This window comes from Chanodichthys erythropterus, chromosome 10, assembly GCF_024489055.1.
Source record: "Chanodichthys erythropterus isolate Z2021 chromosome 10, ASM2448905v1, whole genome shotgun sequence".
Lineage (NCBI taxonomy): Eukaryota > Metazoa > Chordata > Actinopteri > Cypriniformes > Xenocyprididae > Chanodichthys > Chanodichthys erythropterus.
Window position 1 is genome coordinate 46,944,622 of NC_090230.1, and position 17,072 is coordinate 46,961,693.

Here is a 17,072-nt window from a genome sequence, read left to right on the forward strand (position 1 = left end):
ACCAGCATTACAATAAAGATAGCTTAAATCCAAACACACGTTTAACTGCCATATTGTAAACCTGCAACAAACCTGGTAGGATCTCTGACAGGTGTAACATGAGGTTTAATTCATTCGTGTCCTATTACTACGGGTAAAATATTGTCCTCAAACATTAAAAAAACAAAAAAAAAACAAACATCAGAGGTGGAAGCTATCATCCCCCCAGGAGTCCAAGTGTCTACCCTAACATGACAACTATCCTAGGATTCACATTAAGAATGGAAGACTTACATGCACATCAAGTAGCAAAATGTCCATTAAATTACAAATTACTAATAAAAATTACAACTACAATTTACAACCACATTTCCTATAGTCGGTTCTTTTACATTTGCTTGATCTCCCTGTTTTATATCATGCATGAAGTGAGAGCACTTGCTTTGTCAGATAGGAAGAACAGACTTGATGCTGAAGAGTTTTTTCGTCTAGTTAACCAAGCAACCGTTAAAAGCTGGCGCAATAAATCTGTGCCACGGAACATCTCAAAATCATGTCAGCAGGCAAACTGAACTTTGTAAGAAACACTGGCTTAGAAAAGCTGGTTGTGATATTAGCTGGATTAGTCTTTTGATGGGTCCAGGAAAACATCTGCCTATGCACCAGTGGGAGGCATTGCAGCTTGTTGGTCTTTATACTGCAAAAAAATCATTTTCTTAATCAGATGTTTTTGCTTTCCATTAAAAATATCTAAACATTCTTAAAACAAGATCATTTAACCTTTTATTATTATTATACACTACCATTCAAAAGTTTAGAACAGATTTTTTTTATATAGATTTTGTTTTTAAATAGAAATTAATTATTTTATTCAAAGTCAGAGTAAAAACTTTTGTAATGCTACAAATTTCAAATATACGCTGTTCTTTAAACTTTTTTAATTCATTAAAGGGTCCTAAAAAATTGTAAATATTAAACTTGAGCAGCAAATAAGCATATTTTTATTATTTGTGAAGGATCATGACACTGTGAAGGATCATGACACTGAAAATTCAGCTTTGCCATCACAGGAATAAATTACACAAAGGAATATTTTTTTAAAAATTAAATTTTAAAATATTTGAAAATAGAAAAGAGTTATTTTAAACTTTAAAATATTTTACAATATTACTATTTTTTTACTGTATTTTTTATCAAATAAATACAGCCTTGGTGTGCAATAGAGACTTTCAAAAACATAAAAAAAAAAAATCTTTCCATCACCAAAATTTTGAACGGTAGTATATGAATAATTTAAAAAAGCCAACTGGGATGGATGGATGGATGGATGGATGGATGGATGGATAGATAGATAGATAGATAGATAGATAGATAGATAGATAGATAGATAGATAGATAGATAGATAGATAGATAAAATTGCCTCAAGAAAAGTCATTTCCTATATTTAATTTTCTAAAGTATTTTTTTTAAAGAATATTTTGATATTTTCACTGAAAGAAAAAAAAAATATTAAGAAAATGACATTTTGCAGTATGTCTTGACTAATTTGAAACATTCTAGATCAAAACTCAAACACTGGGAGATTTGTAAAATCAGAAGACATATCTCATAAAAAAATAAACCAGAGCACAAAAAATGCTGGTGCATTTATCTGTAGGAAGAAGGTAGGGCAGAAACCTAAAGTGCTTTTTGTTGTATAAAGTTCTCGTATGTCATTCAGGAGAACCTACAGACATTTGTGTTGGAGTCCATCAGCATGTTTTAGAGTCAAATCTAAAGCCTAGCTACTTTTGTATATACAAAATGATTCTGCCTCCGTGCAGGCCAAGTATTGTTGGCAGCACATCATTAGCATTAGCATCATTAGCTCTTTCATTCTGATGCTACGAGTCCAATCCTCTGAGACGCAAAAACTTTTTTGTGTCTCAAATTAAAAAAATGGAAATAACAGAGGCTGTTTCATCTCTGTCTGGCAGTTGGTGTTTGTCAAAATCGTAATAAAATTTGACATTTTTTTTAAAGGATTCATGGCTCGCACATCAAAACAAAGCACTGTTGTCCACGATGGACAGTAAGAGAAAATGGGTGAGGCTGCCGAGATTCAGTAGGGCAGTTCATCTGGGTAAAGTGTTGGCGTTTGGGATCCGTGCGGGGGATGAGCGTGCTGCTGGTGAGCCTCTCAGAGTTGGCGTCCCTGGTCCCGGAGAAGCCACCTTGTGAGTGGGCGTACAGTGGCCAGGAGAACAGGAATGTGTGGGGGTACCAGGGCCTGGAGAGTAAGGGTAAGGGGGAATATCAGGGCCGGGGAAGAAGGCTCTGTGGATGGGAGAAGAGGAAGGTGACAGGTGGGGACTCGTCTGGAGGAGCCAGAGCAGCTCTTCGTTATTGCGGCTCAGACGTTTCTTCTCGTTGGTCTCCTTCTCCACATATTCCTGAAGGTTTGCGTTCTCCTCAGACAGTTGTCTATACATACAGAATGAAATAGTCAGGATTAGTTAAAAGGCTGGCTATGCAAGACTAAATTTGACCTCATTTCAAATCCTTACCTTGACACTGAGAGGTGGCGGTCGATGCGGGCCATCAGGTCTTCATTCTGCTGCTGAAGCACCTGGACCCGCTCTTCCAGGTGCAGGTTCTTTTGGGCCTGCTCAAAGGAGGAAGTGAACACAGAGCTCCACATTAAATTCTTACACAAACTTCCCCTGCCTGGACAACAGGGGACTAAAATGTGTTTTATGTGATGACGAAACAATGATAATTAAAAAAAAAGCTGAAAGGAAAAGTGGCTTTGAAATGGACAGGGACCCTATTTCCAAATCATAAATAATATAACGTTCAAAGAAGCTGAAAAGAAGTAAAAAGCAGTTTTAAATGGAAACACACACTACATATACAACACTTCTCTAGGACCCCAAGGGTTTGCCTGTTCAATCATGCCTGTTCACAAAACTATTATTCTCCTTCCTTTATTATACAAGTTATAACTATTTGAGTTAGAGCTAAGGAGTGTGTATATATTTCACTATAAAATCGTTTTACTCCCACCGTTTATTTATATATTTATTTTTATCTTGCACTGTTTTCTTTTTTCTGTCACAGTTTTTCTTTTACATACACTGCTTTCTATGAAGAACCATACATGACAGGCAAACAAAAAATAGTGATGGCCGATTTCAAAACACTGCTTCGGAGCTTCATGAATCTTTTGTTTCGAATCAGTGATTCGGAGCGTGTATCAAACTGCTAAAGTCACGTGATTTTAGTAAACGAGGCTTCGTTACGTCATCACTGTTTCGAAACAGTTCGAAATTTCAATGGTTCACCGATTGAGGGCGATGATAAAGTTAGCCCATGAATCATGCAGATTCACTGAGAACTATTGAAGAAGTGTCTTACTGGCTTTACCCTATGGTTTTACCTGATCTCTGATCAGTTTTATACATTTGTAGATGTTTTATATATGAGAATAATTAAAATTAATAATGGTAGTTATTAATCTCTTATTGGTCTGTTTAGCTTGAGCCATGGGACAAATAAACAAGCCTTTAAAATTGATAAAAGAACACATATTATACAGACACTCTATACTTAATCTTATTAGATGATTAGTTAATTCCATTTGATTGATTTTACTTTCAATAAAACTTTTGCACTACATTTGTTAAAGGGTATTTTTAATGTATTTTTGGCCTGAGTTTTGTTGCATTTCCACTGTTCTGACCACTAGGGGTCACCGTGGAGACGGGTGTCAGATTGTTTCGAAGCCTCGAATCATTACGGCACATTTGCTTCAACTGTTTCACGAAGCCTCGATCTGCCCATCACTAACAAAAATATACCATGACCACAAATTAAGAATTTGTTCCCACGAATAAAGAATTTCTTCCCTTGTTTTAGTAAATCGTGGCCACAATTCACTAATTTGTTCCCTTGTTAAGTTACATCATAGCACAAACTAAGAATTTGTTCGCTCATTTTAGTAAATCATGGCCACATTGTACTAAATTATTCAAAATTATATATTTGATTTAACTGAAATATCAAGGGAACAAATTATTACAATGTGACCACAATTTAGTAAAATGAGGGAACAAATTCTTAAAGGGATAGTTCACCCAAAAATGAAAATTATCCCATGATTTACTCACCCTCAAGCCATCCTAGGTGTATATAACTTTATTCTTTCAGACCAACACAATCGAGATATATTTAAAAATATCCTTAATCCTCCAAGTTTTATAATTGTTGTGAATGAGGGGCCGCATTGTGAAAAAAAAAAAAAAAGTCATATAATAATCAAATTTTAATAATCCATAATCAAAGTAATCCAGACAGCTCCAGTGGGTTCATAAAGGCCTTTTGAAGTGAAGCGATGTGTTTTTGTATGAAAAATATCCATATTTAAAACTTTATAAATTAAAATAACAAGCTTCTGGTGACGACCGTACACATCCTGCGCGATTTGGGCGGAAGAGCAACTTTTGACCCGAACACAATGATGCAACGATGAACTCGGAGGCGCAGAGGATAGAGAAAAACAAATCACCGGTCACGTAAAGAGAAATTTTAAAGTGAAATGTAGGAGGATTTTGATATAAGAGAAGAGGAGCTTGACTTTGTTGCCCAGCCGTATTTGTTTGAACTGTGAGAGGAATCTTAGCTTACAATACTCCTACATCCTGCGTCATACATCGCATCACAGGTTACTCATTTGGCACAAGTCGAGTTGTGCAGTATGCGTACGGTCGTCCGCTGGAATCTATAATTTGAATTTCTAAAGTTTTAAATATGGATATTTTTCTTACAAAAACGCATCGCTTCAAAAGGCCTTTATTAACCTCCTGGAGCCGTCTGGATTACTTTGATTATGGATGGATGCATTTTTTTTTGTTAAAAAAAAAATGCATGGAGGATTAAGGATATAATTAAGGATATAATATTTAATTTGTGGAGGATTAAGGATATTTTTAAAGATACTGTATCTCCGATTGTGTTCGTCTAAAAGAAGATAGTCATATAGACCTAGGATGGCTTGAGGGTGAGTAGATAATTTTTGGGTGAACTATCCCTTTAATTCCTGGCCATGATGTATATATTTTTTTACTTTATATCATGTGCTGGGCTCCATAGTTTTCATCTTTCCTACTGCAGTTTTTTTTTTTTTTTTTTTTACTGCCATGGGTTTATTTCTTCTTGCAATGTTTGTTTTTTTTTTTTTTACTGGCAGTTTTTTTTTCTCATAGTGACAGAGTAGAGAAAGAACTGTTTTCTTTACTTCAACTGCATACAGGAATATACTGTATCTCACAATTCTCCTGCACAGTGTGTTTATTCTGCACACCTTTTTATTTGGAGCTTACCACTTTCTCCAAATGACAAATCTTCTTCTCCTGGTCATGAATTTGCTGGTTCTTCATCTCCAGAACCTCCTTCAGACTCTTTAGGTCTTCCTCGATATGCTGATACGGGGCCAATGCATCCTACAAATACATTTACAATACTTACTTTCAGTGTTTGTGTGCCTATATGATAGTATCCCTTTTTAAATGTCGCAAAAGAAACATACCACAATTTGTTCATCAGTGCTCTTCCTCAGTGCCTCTTCAAAACGCTTGGCTTTGTCTTTCAGAGTTCGGTTCTGGAAAGTCAGAGTGTCCACCTGGTCCTGAAGGAAACGGAACTGTTACTAATGAAGTTCCTTGGATGAGTAGCAAAAAACTCTCAAACCTTGAGTCACTGAACAAATCACCTGAAGCGAGAGCCGCAGTTTCTCAAAGTCTTCTTCTAAACTGGCTTTTTGCTGCTCATGGGCTTTCCTTAAGTCTAAGAAAAATGAGAAGGAATACAGAATTTATGATCTTCTCCACATTTCTGTCAGCTGGTTAGTAGTGGTATTACAAATCAGACCCTCACCTCTCATTGTCCTGGCATGCTCCTCCTGCAGTGTTGCCATGGTTATGTTGTGCATGGTCTTTAGGTCTTCAAGGGCGCCCTCATGGTTGGCAGTCAACTCTTCGATCTACACAAAAAACACACAGTTGAGTCTTCATATACATGCCATCCTAAATCTATTTTCCATGATCCTCAGCCTGATGATCCAACCTGTTCCTGGTGCTGGGTGTGAAGCTCCTCCACCTCTGACTGGTGCTCTGCTCTGAGATGGTCTCTGTCTGAAGCGTGTCGTAATCTCAAGCTCTCCTCTAAGGTAACGAGTTCAGACTCCTGCTGCACCTGTAACTCTCTCAGCTCCCTCTCAAAACACTCCTCCAGCTCTCTCTTCTCCTTCTGAAGACGCTCCCAGCGAGCTGCGTTGAAGGCTGGGTGATATGAAAAACAGAGCAGAATGGGTCTAAATATCGCAAACAAGGGGCCAGTTGCACTATTAAAGTCACCATGAAATCAAAATTGAAAATTCTTTTTTTTTTTTTTTTTTTTTTAACGAAATATTGCAGGACTTATTATAAATGAATTATCGTGCACATCATTTAAAAAAAAGTCCTCATCATAATGTTTAATAAAAAAAAGAAGAACTTCCCCTCCTCCTGCAGTGACTTCAATTCCAGTGACTCCATCCAATCAATTCTCAATGGACAAAATCATGTCCCAGCCAACATTTTTTTTTTCAAGAAGCCATTTTACTTGGATATACATCAAAATAGGGAAGAAAAGACTATGGCTGCATCTGTAATTGCATACTTCCCTACTATATAGCAGGTGAAAAAAAGTACACGACAAAAGACATATGTCCAAATTCACAGTACTCATAAAAGAGTAGGCAAATATAAGTACCTACTACTTCCAAAAACATTCTGAAGTGTGCATACAATGGACACTTTACTATCCCATAAGTGATAGTGATAATGACAACATGGCAAATGTAGTACGTCCAGATTACAATCATACTACACACACTCATACTATATAGAACATACTTTTCGTCAAGTAATTACTTATTCAAATGTGATTTTGGATGCAGCCTTCCACAACTTTCGCTTCATTCAGAATTTTAGACTGTTGCTGCGTCCCAATTCACATACTATCCATCCTAAATAGTATTCTAAATTAGAATTAGTGTGTCCCAAATTGTAGTATGTTGAAATGAGTATTCCAAAGATAGAGTGCAGATCTGTGCACACTCTAACTATTAATATTGCCCACAACCCATTGCGCATTGCACTATTTTTTTCAACCCACTGCGCATTGCACTAAAATTTGATTAGAACTACAAACATGAATAAAAAGTGTTAAAAAACTACAAACGTGACGGATGTGCAATCTGACGGTTAAGTAGAGAGGTTTAGATAAAAATGTTTGAGTGATTAATAATCAGTATCTAACCTGACGAAAAGATATTTATTCAATGTTATCCACATTATGTTTCATCTGCAACAGCACTGTGAACTTTTGTAAGGATGCATTTGGTCATTAACTTTTAAATACATCATTATGCAAAGACATGAGGGGAGTCTCCGCATAAAAAGACCCATGACTGGCAGATAAAAGTGCTACTACATTTCTCTCTGAAACTGTATGATTAAATTAAATTGAATGTAGGGGATTTTAACTGTGACAAGATGATTGACAGGGCAGTTTAAAAGGTTACAGGATGTACCAAACTAAGCGGCAGAGCTGTCCATTAAAGATGCAATTATGACGAAGTAGTATGTCCCAAACAGTACATACTTTTAGGTAGGCCTGCACGATAAATCGTTATAAAATCGCGATCTCGATTCACCCTGTTCACGATTTAATTTTTAAATGACTTCGATTTTAAAAAAAAAATAAAAAATCAGCCTTTATTTTGAAAGGACCGCTCTCACAGGGCTTCACCCTCAGCCAACGACAAAGCGCCTGTTCACACCAAACGCGAATAGAGCGTCTGGCGCGAATGATTTCAATGTTAAGTCAATGTAAAGACGCGTTTACGCGCGTCTGGAGGTCTCACGGCGCGGAAGACGCGAATTCGCCTCATTCGCGCGTCAGCCAGAGATTTATGACACAAGTTCATACTTCAGACAGGAATAAAAAGGAGCTCGCTTGGAAGAGTGTCGGTGAGGAGATTGGGCTACCTGGTAAGTTGTAAATACACATTTCACTTTTGAGTCACGTACAAGTTTATCGACCCGCAGCCTTCCCGCGACGCTGACCCCTACGCCGCTGTTCTGCTCTCCAGAGCAAATACAAAGCGGTGGCTCTCTCGATGAACGCACGATCAACATCAGCCATCTTGCAAACAGACAACCGCCTAGCAGTTGCCCCTCACACAAGAAGCGGATTTCGCCTCGGACGCGTGTCAATTTCGCTTCAAACGCTTGTTTTTTACGCGCGTCTATTTCGCTCTAGACGCGCGAATGCATTCAAAATGTTCAAGCGGCAAACTAGACGCGGTAGACGCGAATTTGACTCTCTATTCGCGTTTGGTGTGAACGCTAGTCTCGTGTTTCACTCGTCGAGCGAGCGCGGTAGTTCTATTCATTGAAGCCTCTATGTTTACAGCTGTAGGCTTGTGGTGATGTGCAATGTTCTATAGGTGCCAAAACAAATATTTTTGGTACGTTACTTCCAATTTGTTTTGTTTTGTCATGGTTCATGTGTGCTATAAACATTACATTTCATGAGAAAAAAAATCGTTGTAGAGAATCGTGATATCAATTCTAAGCTAAAAAATCGTGATTAATATTTTTCCCAGAATCGTGCAGGCCTACTTTTAGGGCAAAGTATAAGTAGGTGAATTGGGATGCAGCATGTGTTTAAAAACTAGTACACCAACTAGCAGTTAGCCAAGAGGTAATCAGTCTCACTTTCTGGATTTAAATTAGACAAATCTAAGTTCTATAACTGAAAAGTTATAATGTTACGGCAGGTCAGGCAAAAACAAGAAGAGGATCTAATTGCAGCACTTTTATTTTAAACAAAAATAAATTAAATGATCCAAAATGAAGAAGATCACAGTGAAAAACACGTAGCAGAATAAATAACACAAAGACAACAACTTAAAAAAAACTGAGGGCTATATATATACACATGGTAAAATACTAGGCAATAAAGCAGGTAACTAATTAAACAAGTGTGACAAATGAGAGAAATCAAAAACCAGGGTAACTAATGAACTCAGACAAAGGAAACTGATCTAGAAACAGTGCAAACCAACTAACAGGATAACAACTGAACAAAACAGAGACAAACCAACTCAAAGTGCTACAGAAACACAGACCAAACATCCCTGACATATAAACAGTCTTAAAGAAAAAAGAAAGATGACTAAAATGTTAGACTAGTCTAAGCCAATTATGCAACTGGCCACTGTTTTTTTCTTAGAAGTTTCTGGACACTCACCCACTTCATTCTGAATCCGACTGAGTTCCTGTGTCAACTCTCTCTCCTTCTCCTCAGCACTTTCACTCTGAAACAAAAAATAACACACATCTGCTTTTACAATATTACTCAAGGCACGTTTTCCATTGACATCTATATCTTCGAACCCTACTGCAAAACCAGTCAAATATTTTTATTTTCATTATTTATGAATATTGATTTTAATTCTATTTTGTTTATTTAACTTCTTTGCTCATGGGGAACATTTTCCATCCTCGTTTTTGTAGTACCTAGTGTTGTGTTTGAAACTGACAAACATTATAAACTAAAAAAATCCAACACAAAGAGATGTCTCTGAATGTAAGATGACGAACAAGAAATAAATTGATACAATGCTGCAGAAACATTAACTCTCTAGTGTGCATTTAACAGCAGACAGTACAGAAAATACACAGTATACCACCCTGATAATGCAAAGCACTTAGAAATGAAACATGCACTATAGAAACTAATAAAATGTGGCTTGCTTCATATTAGAGTTCCCAGGCGTGGGAGGAATTGGCAGGTTACTGACACCCAGCTTCTATCCGTAAACCCTTTTACTGCTAAACAGTCAAACAGGAGTGCATTTGGAGGAGAGGAATGCAATTCATATTAATGTATGTGTGGGAATTAGGCTGAAACATATAGAGTTTTTTTTTTAAGCCATCATGTTTCAGACCCCTCACTGACTTGTTTAAGTTTGTCTGGAATTAGTATGCAGAGGCATTTTAGAGGCAACTATGTGCAAATGTTTTGTTTTTTTCATGATGAATGATTTAGGCAAACATTCAGTAATGGACAGCAGGGGGCACTGTCCTTCTAAAATTGTTTTTATTTACATTATTTATTCATTTAGCAGATGCTTTTATCCAGAGCGAATCACAAATAAGGACAGCAACATATGTGATTCATCCTAAAGAGACAATGATATGCTTGTTGTGATTCTTTGTGAAAACAGTGACTCAACGGTTTGCTCTTGCACACGGTTACCTCATCCTTCCATTCATGATAGATTAGATAAAGGCTGTTATTTGTTTTTTTGTTGTTGAGTGTTCAGTTTGCAGTGGGGATAGATTGGATGTGTCAGTTCAAGGAGGCAGTATGTCAGTAAATTGTAGTGGTTGAGGCTTTGGCATGGTAACACAAACATCTCACGTAGTGGTGACATGTGAAGACTGTAACATCATTGTGCCCTTGATCAAATATTTTGATCGCAGGGTTTGTGCCATGAGGGATGTCAATGTAGTTAGTGTACTGTGAATCATGATCGATAGACCGTATCTGCTACAACAATACATTTCGAAAACAGCATCTTTGGGATATATATATATATATATATATATATATATATATATATATATATATATACACAGTACAGTCCAAAAGTTTGGAACCACTACGATTTTTTATGTTTTTAAAAGAAGTTTCGTCTGCTCACCAAGGCTACATTTATTTAATTAAAAATACAGTAAAAAAAACAGTAATATTGTGAAATATTATTACAATTTAAAATAACTGTGTACTATTTAAATATATTTGACAAAGTAATTTATTCCTGTGATGCAAAGCTGAATTTTCAGCATCATTACTCCAGTCTTGTGTCACATGATCCTTCAGAAATAATTCTAATATGCTGATCTGCTGCTCAAGAAACATTTATGATTATTTTCAATGTTGAAAACAGTTGTGTACTTTTTTTTTCAGGATTCCTTGATGAATAGAAAGTTCAAAAGAACAGCATTTATCTGAAATACAAAGCTTCTGTAGCATTATACACTACCGTTCAAAAGTTTGGGGTCAGTAAGAATTTTTATTTTTATTTTGTTGAAAAGAAATTAAAGAAATGAATACTTTTATTCAGCAAGGATGCACTAAATCAATCAAAAGTGGCAGTAAAGACATTTATAATGTTACAAAAGATTAGATTTCAGATAAACACTGTTCTTTTGAACTTTCTATTCATCAAATAATCCTGAAAAAAATATTGTACACAAAAATTTTGTACAATTGTACACATTAAATGTTTCTTGAGCAGCAGATCAGCATATTAGAATGATTTCTGAAGGATCATGTGACACTGAAGACTGGAGTAATGATGCTGAAAATTCAGCTTTGCCATCACAGAAATAAATAACTTTGTGAAATATATTCAAATAGAAAACAGTTATTTTAAATTGTAATAATATTTCACAATATTACTGTTTTTACTGTATTTTTAATTAAATAAATGTAGCCTTGGTGAGCAGACAAATCTTTAAAAACATAAAAAATCTTAGTGGTTCCAAACCTTTGGACTGTACTGTATAAAGTAAAATAATTGTTTTATTTCACAGTTTTAATGACTTTATTATCATTTTAAAATGTATAAAGTAGTAATAAAGTACAAGCAATGTCCATATTTACATTCACATTTAGGTTTATTAGTAAACTACATTAAGAAGCAAGCCATCAAAGGAGAAATGCAGATAATAAAAATGATCTTGTGCAAGTTCATTGGTTTAAGGGTAATATAATATAATATAATATAATATAATATAATATAATATAATATAATATAATATAATATAATATAATATAATATAATATAAATTCTGTGACTTTATTAGGAATAATAAAAATAAAAAAATAAAAAAAATAATATTTTTTTTCATAGTTTTGATGACTTTATTATGATTCTAAATGTTTAAATTAGTAATAATAAAGAATGAGCATATGTGTCCATATAATATAATATAACATAATATAATTTTTATGACTTTATTAGGAATAATAAAAATAAAATAGAATAAAATAATTGTTTTATTTCATAGTTTTGGTGACTTTATTATGATTCTAAAATTTGTAATAATAAAGAATGAGCATATGTGTTCATATAATATAATATAATACATTTTTGTAAACTTTACTATGAATAATAAAATAAAAATAAAATTAGTTGTTTCATTTCATAGTTGATGACTTTATTATGATTATAAAATATTTAAAGTAGTTATAATAAAGTATGACCATCCATATGAAATTGTGTCCATATGTCCATATGACATTGTTATATAATATAATATAATATAATATAATATAATATAATATAATATAATATAATATAATATAATATAATATAATATAATATAATATAATATTTAACTTTAATATGAATTAAATAAAATAAAATTGTTTGTTTTATTTCATAGTTTCATAGACTTTATTAGGATTCTAAAATATGTAAAGTGGTAACAATAAAAAATTATCAGAGTATGCCCAACTCCCAATGATTCAGTCACATTTGAAAGAAAATGTGATTTTTACATGATGATGTCTGCAATAAAATACCTTTAGGGAGAAGTGCTGAGTGCAGATGACAAAGACCTCGAGACCCAGGCTGGTTTTCTTTAGTTCTGTGTGAAGAGCCTGTAGTTGCCTGGCCTGTTCTTCACAGCGACTTTGCAAGAGCTGCAACTCCTCATGTCTCTTTGCTTCACTTCGCTCTTTTTCTTTCTTCTGCTCTTCTTCTCTTTTTTTCTCTGGGCCTGGAGAGCCAGTACGAGGCAAAATCTGGATGCTTGAGCCTCGGACTGCCACTGTTGCCCTCTGTTGCCTCTGAAGGACTAAAGTGGGAAACACGAGAAAGAGCACTAAAAAATCAATTTCATTAAACTCATCTCAGAACTGCCCCGTGTGAATAAAATAGCCTCCGTAATGCTAAGACACTCCAGGGAGTCCTGTGCGCTTAACAACCATGAAACAATTTACATAAGGCTTTACCATAATTTTTATACCTAACTGGATTATGTGAATACTCTATAAGTAAAGCAAATAGACTATTCAAAGACTAGATTTGTTTCATTGTAATGTTAAAATTATGTATGTGACCCACAGCTAATGGCAGAGCAGCTAAACAAACCATAACAAATCTTATAGTTCATGTACACAATAATAGAATGCCTGCAATTCACAATATATGCATTGCAAAGGATGTATAGATTAGTCACACCAAGACAGATGAAGCCCTCATGTAAATTACATAAAGACATTATCATTTATTTATGCTATGTAGAGATAAACTCAAAACTAGCATAAAGGTCAAATATTTTGCAGTAATAAAATATAAAAGCAAGGCATGTATTTTAATGTGCTTCAAGATAAGAAAGCAATCTAAACTGAAGCACTACTCATGCTAATGCTAATAGCAGCTAATGTTTTTGTTCCTACTGCAGCTGTGTGTTAGCATTCATCTCTTGATGAATTCAACAAACACAATGAGCCAAAGGGAATGACAGGATGATTTACGGCCATCCTTACTGTAGAAACTAATCTTCAGAAAAAATACTAGTCTGTGTAGAGCTGCTAATTGCTGCAATGGAGTCATTGTTGTCCTTAGTGTTGAGTGTGCAAGCAATTTGTTTGTTAATGACTGGCATCAAATTTTTTCAATGCCCTTTACTGACATATTAGGTATTGAATTAACCTCTATATACATCTCTATGGCTGTCCTACATTCATTTTAGACTGCATACTGTATAGAAATGTGGAAATACATTATCGTACAAATGTTTGGAGTCAGTAAGAATTTTTAAAGAAATTATTCAGCAAGGACATATTAAATTGATCAAACGAGACAGTAAATACATTTATAATGTTATAAATAGATTTCTATTTCAAATAAATGCTGTTCTATTCATCAAAAAATCCTGAAAAATCATGATGTTATAAGAAATGTTTCTTGAGCAGCATATTAGAATGATTTCTGAAGGATCATGTGACTCCGAAGATTGGAGTAATGATGCTGAAAATTCAGCTTTGCCCTCACAGGAAAACATTACATTTTAAAATATACTAAAATATAAAAAAGTTTAAATTATAATTTTAATATTTCACAATATTACTGCTCTTACTTTGATCAAAGAAATGCCTTGGTGATCATAAGAGACTCCTTAAAAAAAAAAAAATCAAACCAACCCCAAACTTTTGAATGGTAATGTATAAAGTTAGACAATATCAAAGAGCTCTAATCAAAATGATGTTCCTGTACTAAACTAGCATCTTTTTAAATAAACATTTATAAACATTATACTGACTCAAGACAATCCAGTCCTCCACACACACCAGCCACCATCCTCCTAAAGAGGCTTAATCTTTGGCCTGAGAAACAGTCTCTATGACAACAAAGAGAAAATATGCTTTTCAGGTAGTAAGGTGGGCGGAATTGATGTTTGGTGTATTCTTTGCTCATCAGGAAGACAAAGAAAGCAAGAGGGCAAAGATTCATTTTTCATTTTTTTAATGTCCTGCAGGCAGGACTTGATTTGAAAGGGAGAGAAAATATTATTTCTAAAAGAGTGACGCGAGTGCTTTATTTGTGCAAAATATTAGGGCTGTGACTGTCGCAAATTTTTACAATCGCGGTGGTAAATCACTAACAACCGCCGGTGTTGCGGTGGTTTTATATATAGGCTATATATATATATATATATATATATATATATATATATATATATATATATATATATATATATATATATATATATATAAAAATCAGAGGTTACGTTAGACTTGCGTTTCGCCGTCATTTTATTGCACAGGATCGTAAGATAAAATCCATCATAATCAATAATTACCCGTCATTTTAATCTTTATATTTTAATGATAAGACATTTAATAGCTTCTGATTTCATTTTTATTTTTATTCACGAACTTACAGGATAAGCAAACAGGCATAAGCTATGCATTTATTTATGTTATGAGAAGAAAGTTGTACAAAGACTGCATCACTTTTCAGTTTTCATCTTGAACACTTGTCACGGATTGTGAGTGAATGCGATCATCCTTGCCTCTTTAACGAAATAAACGTGTATGAAAATAAAAAAAATGTTGAAAGATACAGTAACGTAGCTTACCGAAATCTGTATCACGTCAGTCAACAGTGTTGCAAACAATGTCACGTAATACTTCAGAAAAGCCATTCGTTGACCATAAACTCATAGTCAGCAAGAAAAATAACTTAATTATGTAAGTAAGCGTAAGTAACTTTATTATTATAAAATTTACTTAAACTAGGATGCTCATTTGTGTGTAATCAAGCGCATTGTTTTCATTTTATTCTAGAGACTGAACTCGCGCTCTGCTGCCACACTGGAGCGCACTCACCACCTACTGGACAGGGGTGGGAATTACAGTCACAAGCTACATAATCTGTCAAAATGACGGACGGGCTGCAGATTTTTTTCCGTCACTGCTAAAAAAATTCCATCAATGACGGAAAATTTTCGGTTAACGCGACCTCTGAAATGTATATATATATAAATATATATATAAAACACTACCCCCGGTGACCCTCCACGACCGCGGTGGTGCAGTTGTCATGCCTACCGTCACAGCCCTAGCAAAAATAACATATTTTACCACTTTATTTACAAAATAATATTATCCAAAGTGTGTTCACACAAGGTCATCTATGCATGAACACAAAACGCATGCGTTGTGATGCTCTCGTGAACACTCTCGCATGTGTGCTGTGTTGACGTACGAGTCTAAACACAACTTGCACGCATTGTGATGCACTTGGGAGCATTGCAGATCAACATTTTTGTAAACAAAGTAGTAAATTGTTTTTTTTTTTTGTGTGCAAATAAAGCACTTGAGTCACTTCATAAAATTGAGGTTAAACCACTGGAGTCAAATGGATTATTTTAATGATGTCTTTACTATCTTCCTGGGCCTTGAAAGTGGTAGTTGCGTTGGATCTCTATGGAGGGAGAGAAAGCTCTCAGATTTCATTAAAAAAATATCTTTATTTGTGTTCTGAAGATGAACGAATGTCTTACAGATGTGGAACGACACAAGGGTGAGTAATTAATGACAGATTTTTAATTTTTGGGTGAACTAACCCCTTTAATTTACACCCCATGAGGGATACAGACAGTATTGTGGGGATCAAATGCTAAGGACTGGGTGAATGAATACTGAGAATTGTTATGTTTTGTTCAATATGACAGCTGAACTTGACCCCAGTGGCAACACTGATTATATGAAGTACTCTCTCATTCTGTTGGTGTGTGTATAGAGAGAAAAATAAGGAAGGTTACAGTGGAGATGTGAGCATCAGATGAGATTTATCCAATAGTGTGACATCATCTAATGGAAGCACTGTACTCTGTAGAGCAGCAGGGGACAGTTATGAAAGGAAAGCAATATCTTGGGTTGATCTTTGTCTTGGTTGGTTACCTGGAGACTGTGGTTTAGGAGACACTACAGCGAGTCTCTTAGGGGAAGAGAGAGATGAACGGGTGCCATCAGAACTCTTCTGGAATTCCTTACGGGATGCTATAGATAAAGAAAGACATCGGTACATGAGTTAATGGCAGTGTAGGAGGTTACCTGAATTAAAGGACATTCACTTGGGGCACACACACATAGTGCATGTGACTGTAAATCCATGAATGTATTCGCAACATTAACCACCCCCCTTTTTTCCATCTCTTTTCGTATCTTTCTCCTCATAATATGGTCTTTGTGGTCCATGGATCGATTCCAATAAGAGGCAGCCAACCACAAAATAGCGCCGCTGCCAGGGTCTGCTCGCCACACGGGCTGGACGATATGACATTCTGAGAGGCTGCAGGCATCCATGCACATACAGTACAGAATACAGTATAAATATATTAAAAAATCTATCTCACAAATCCCAGATATGTGGTCAGCCCAAACTGATTGAAAAGAATGTAGAAAAAAACCCTGATGT

At 35.1% G+C, this 17,072-nt stretch overlaps 1 protein-coding gene across 1 annotated transcript in view; it reads right to left on the reverse strand.

Moving 5' to 3' along the window:
• Window positions 1–1,689: 1,689 nt before the first annotated feature.
• The window catches only part of mtus2a (microtubule associated tumor suppressor candidate 2a), a 42,021-nt gene continuing 26,638 nt past the window's right edge, over window positions 1,690–17,072 (reverse strand). Inside the window, exons 5-14 of the mRNA XM_067399336.1 lie at window positions 16,556–16,654; window positions 12,665–12,939; window positions 9,317–9,383; window positions 6,083–6,297; window positions 5,894–5,999; window positions 5,730–5,803; window positions 5,547–5,645; window positions 5,341–5,460; window positions 2,527–2,627; window positions 1,690–2,443 (exon numbers count right to left, since the gene is read on the reverse strand). Coding sequence (XP_067255437.1) covers window positions 2,095–2,443; window positions 2,527–2,627; window positions 5,341–5,460; window positions 5,547–5,645; window positions 5,730–5,803; window positions 5,894–5,999; window positions 6,083–6,297; window positions 9,317–9,383; window positions 12,665–12,939; window positions 16,556–16,654 — 1,505 coding nt within the window. The 3' untranslated portion in view covers window positions 1,690–2,094. The remainder of the gene's footprint in view (window positions 2,444–2,526; window positions 2,628–5,340; window positions 5,461–5,546; window positions 5,646–5,729; window positions 5,804–5,893; window positions 6,000–6,082; window positions 6,298–9,316; window positions 9,384–12,664; window positions 12,940–16,555; window positions 16,655–17,072) is intronic.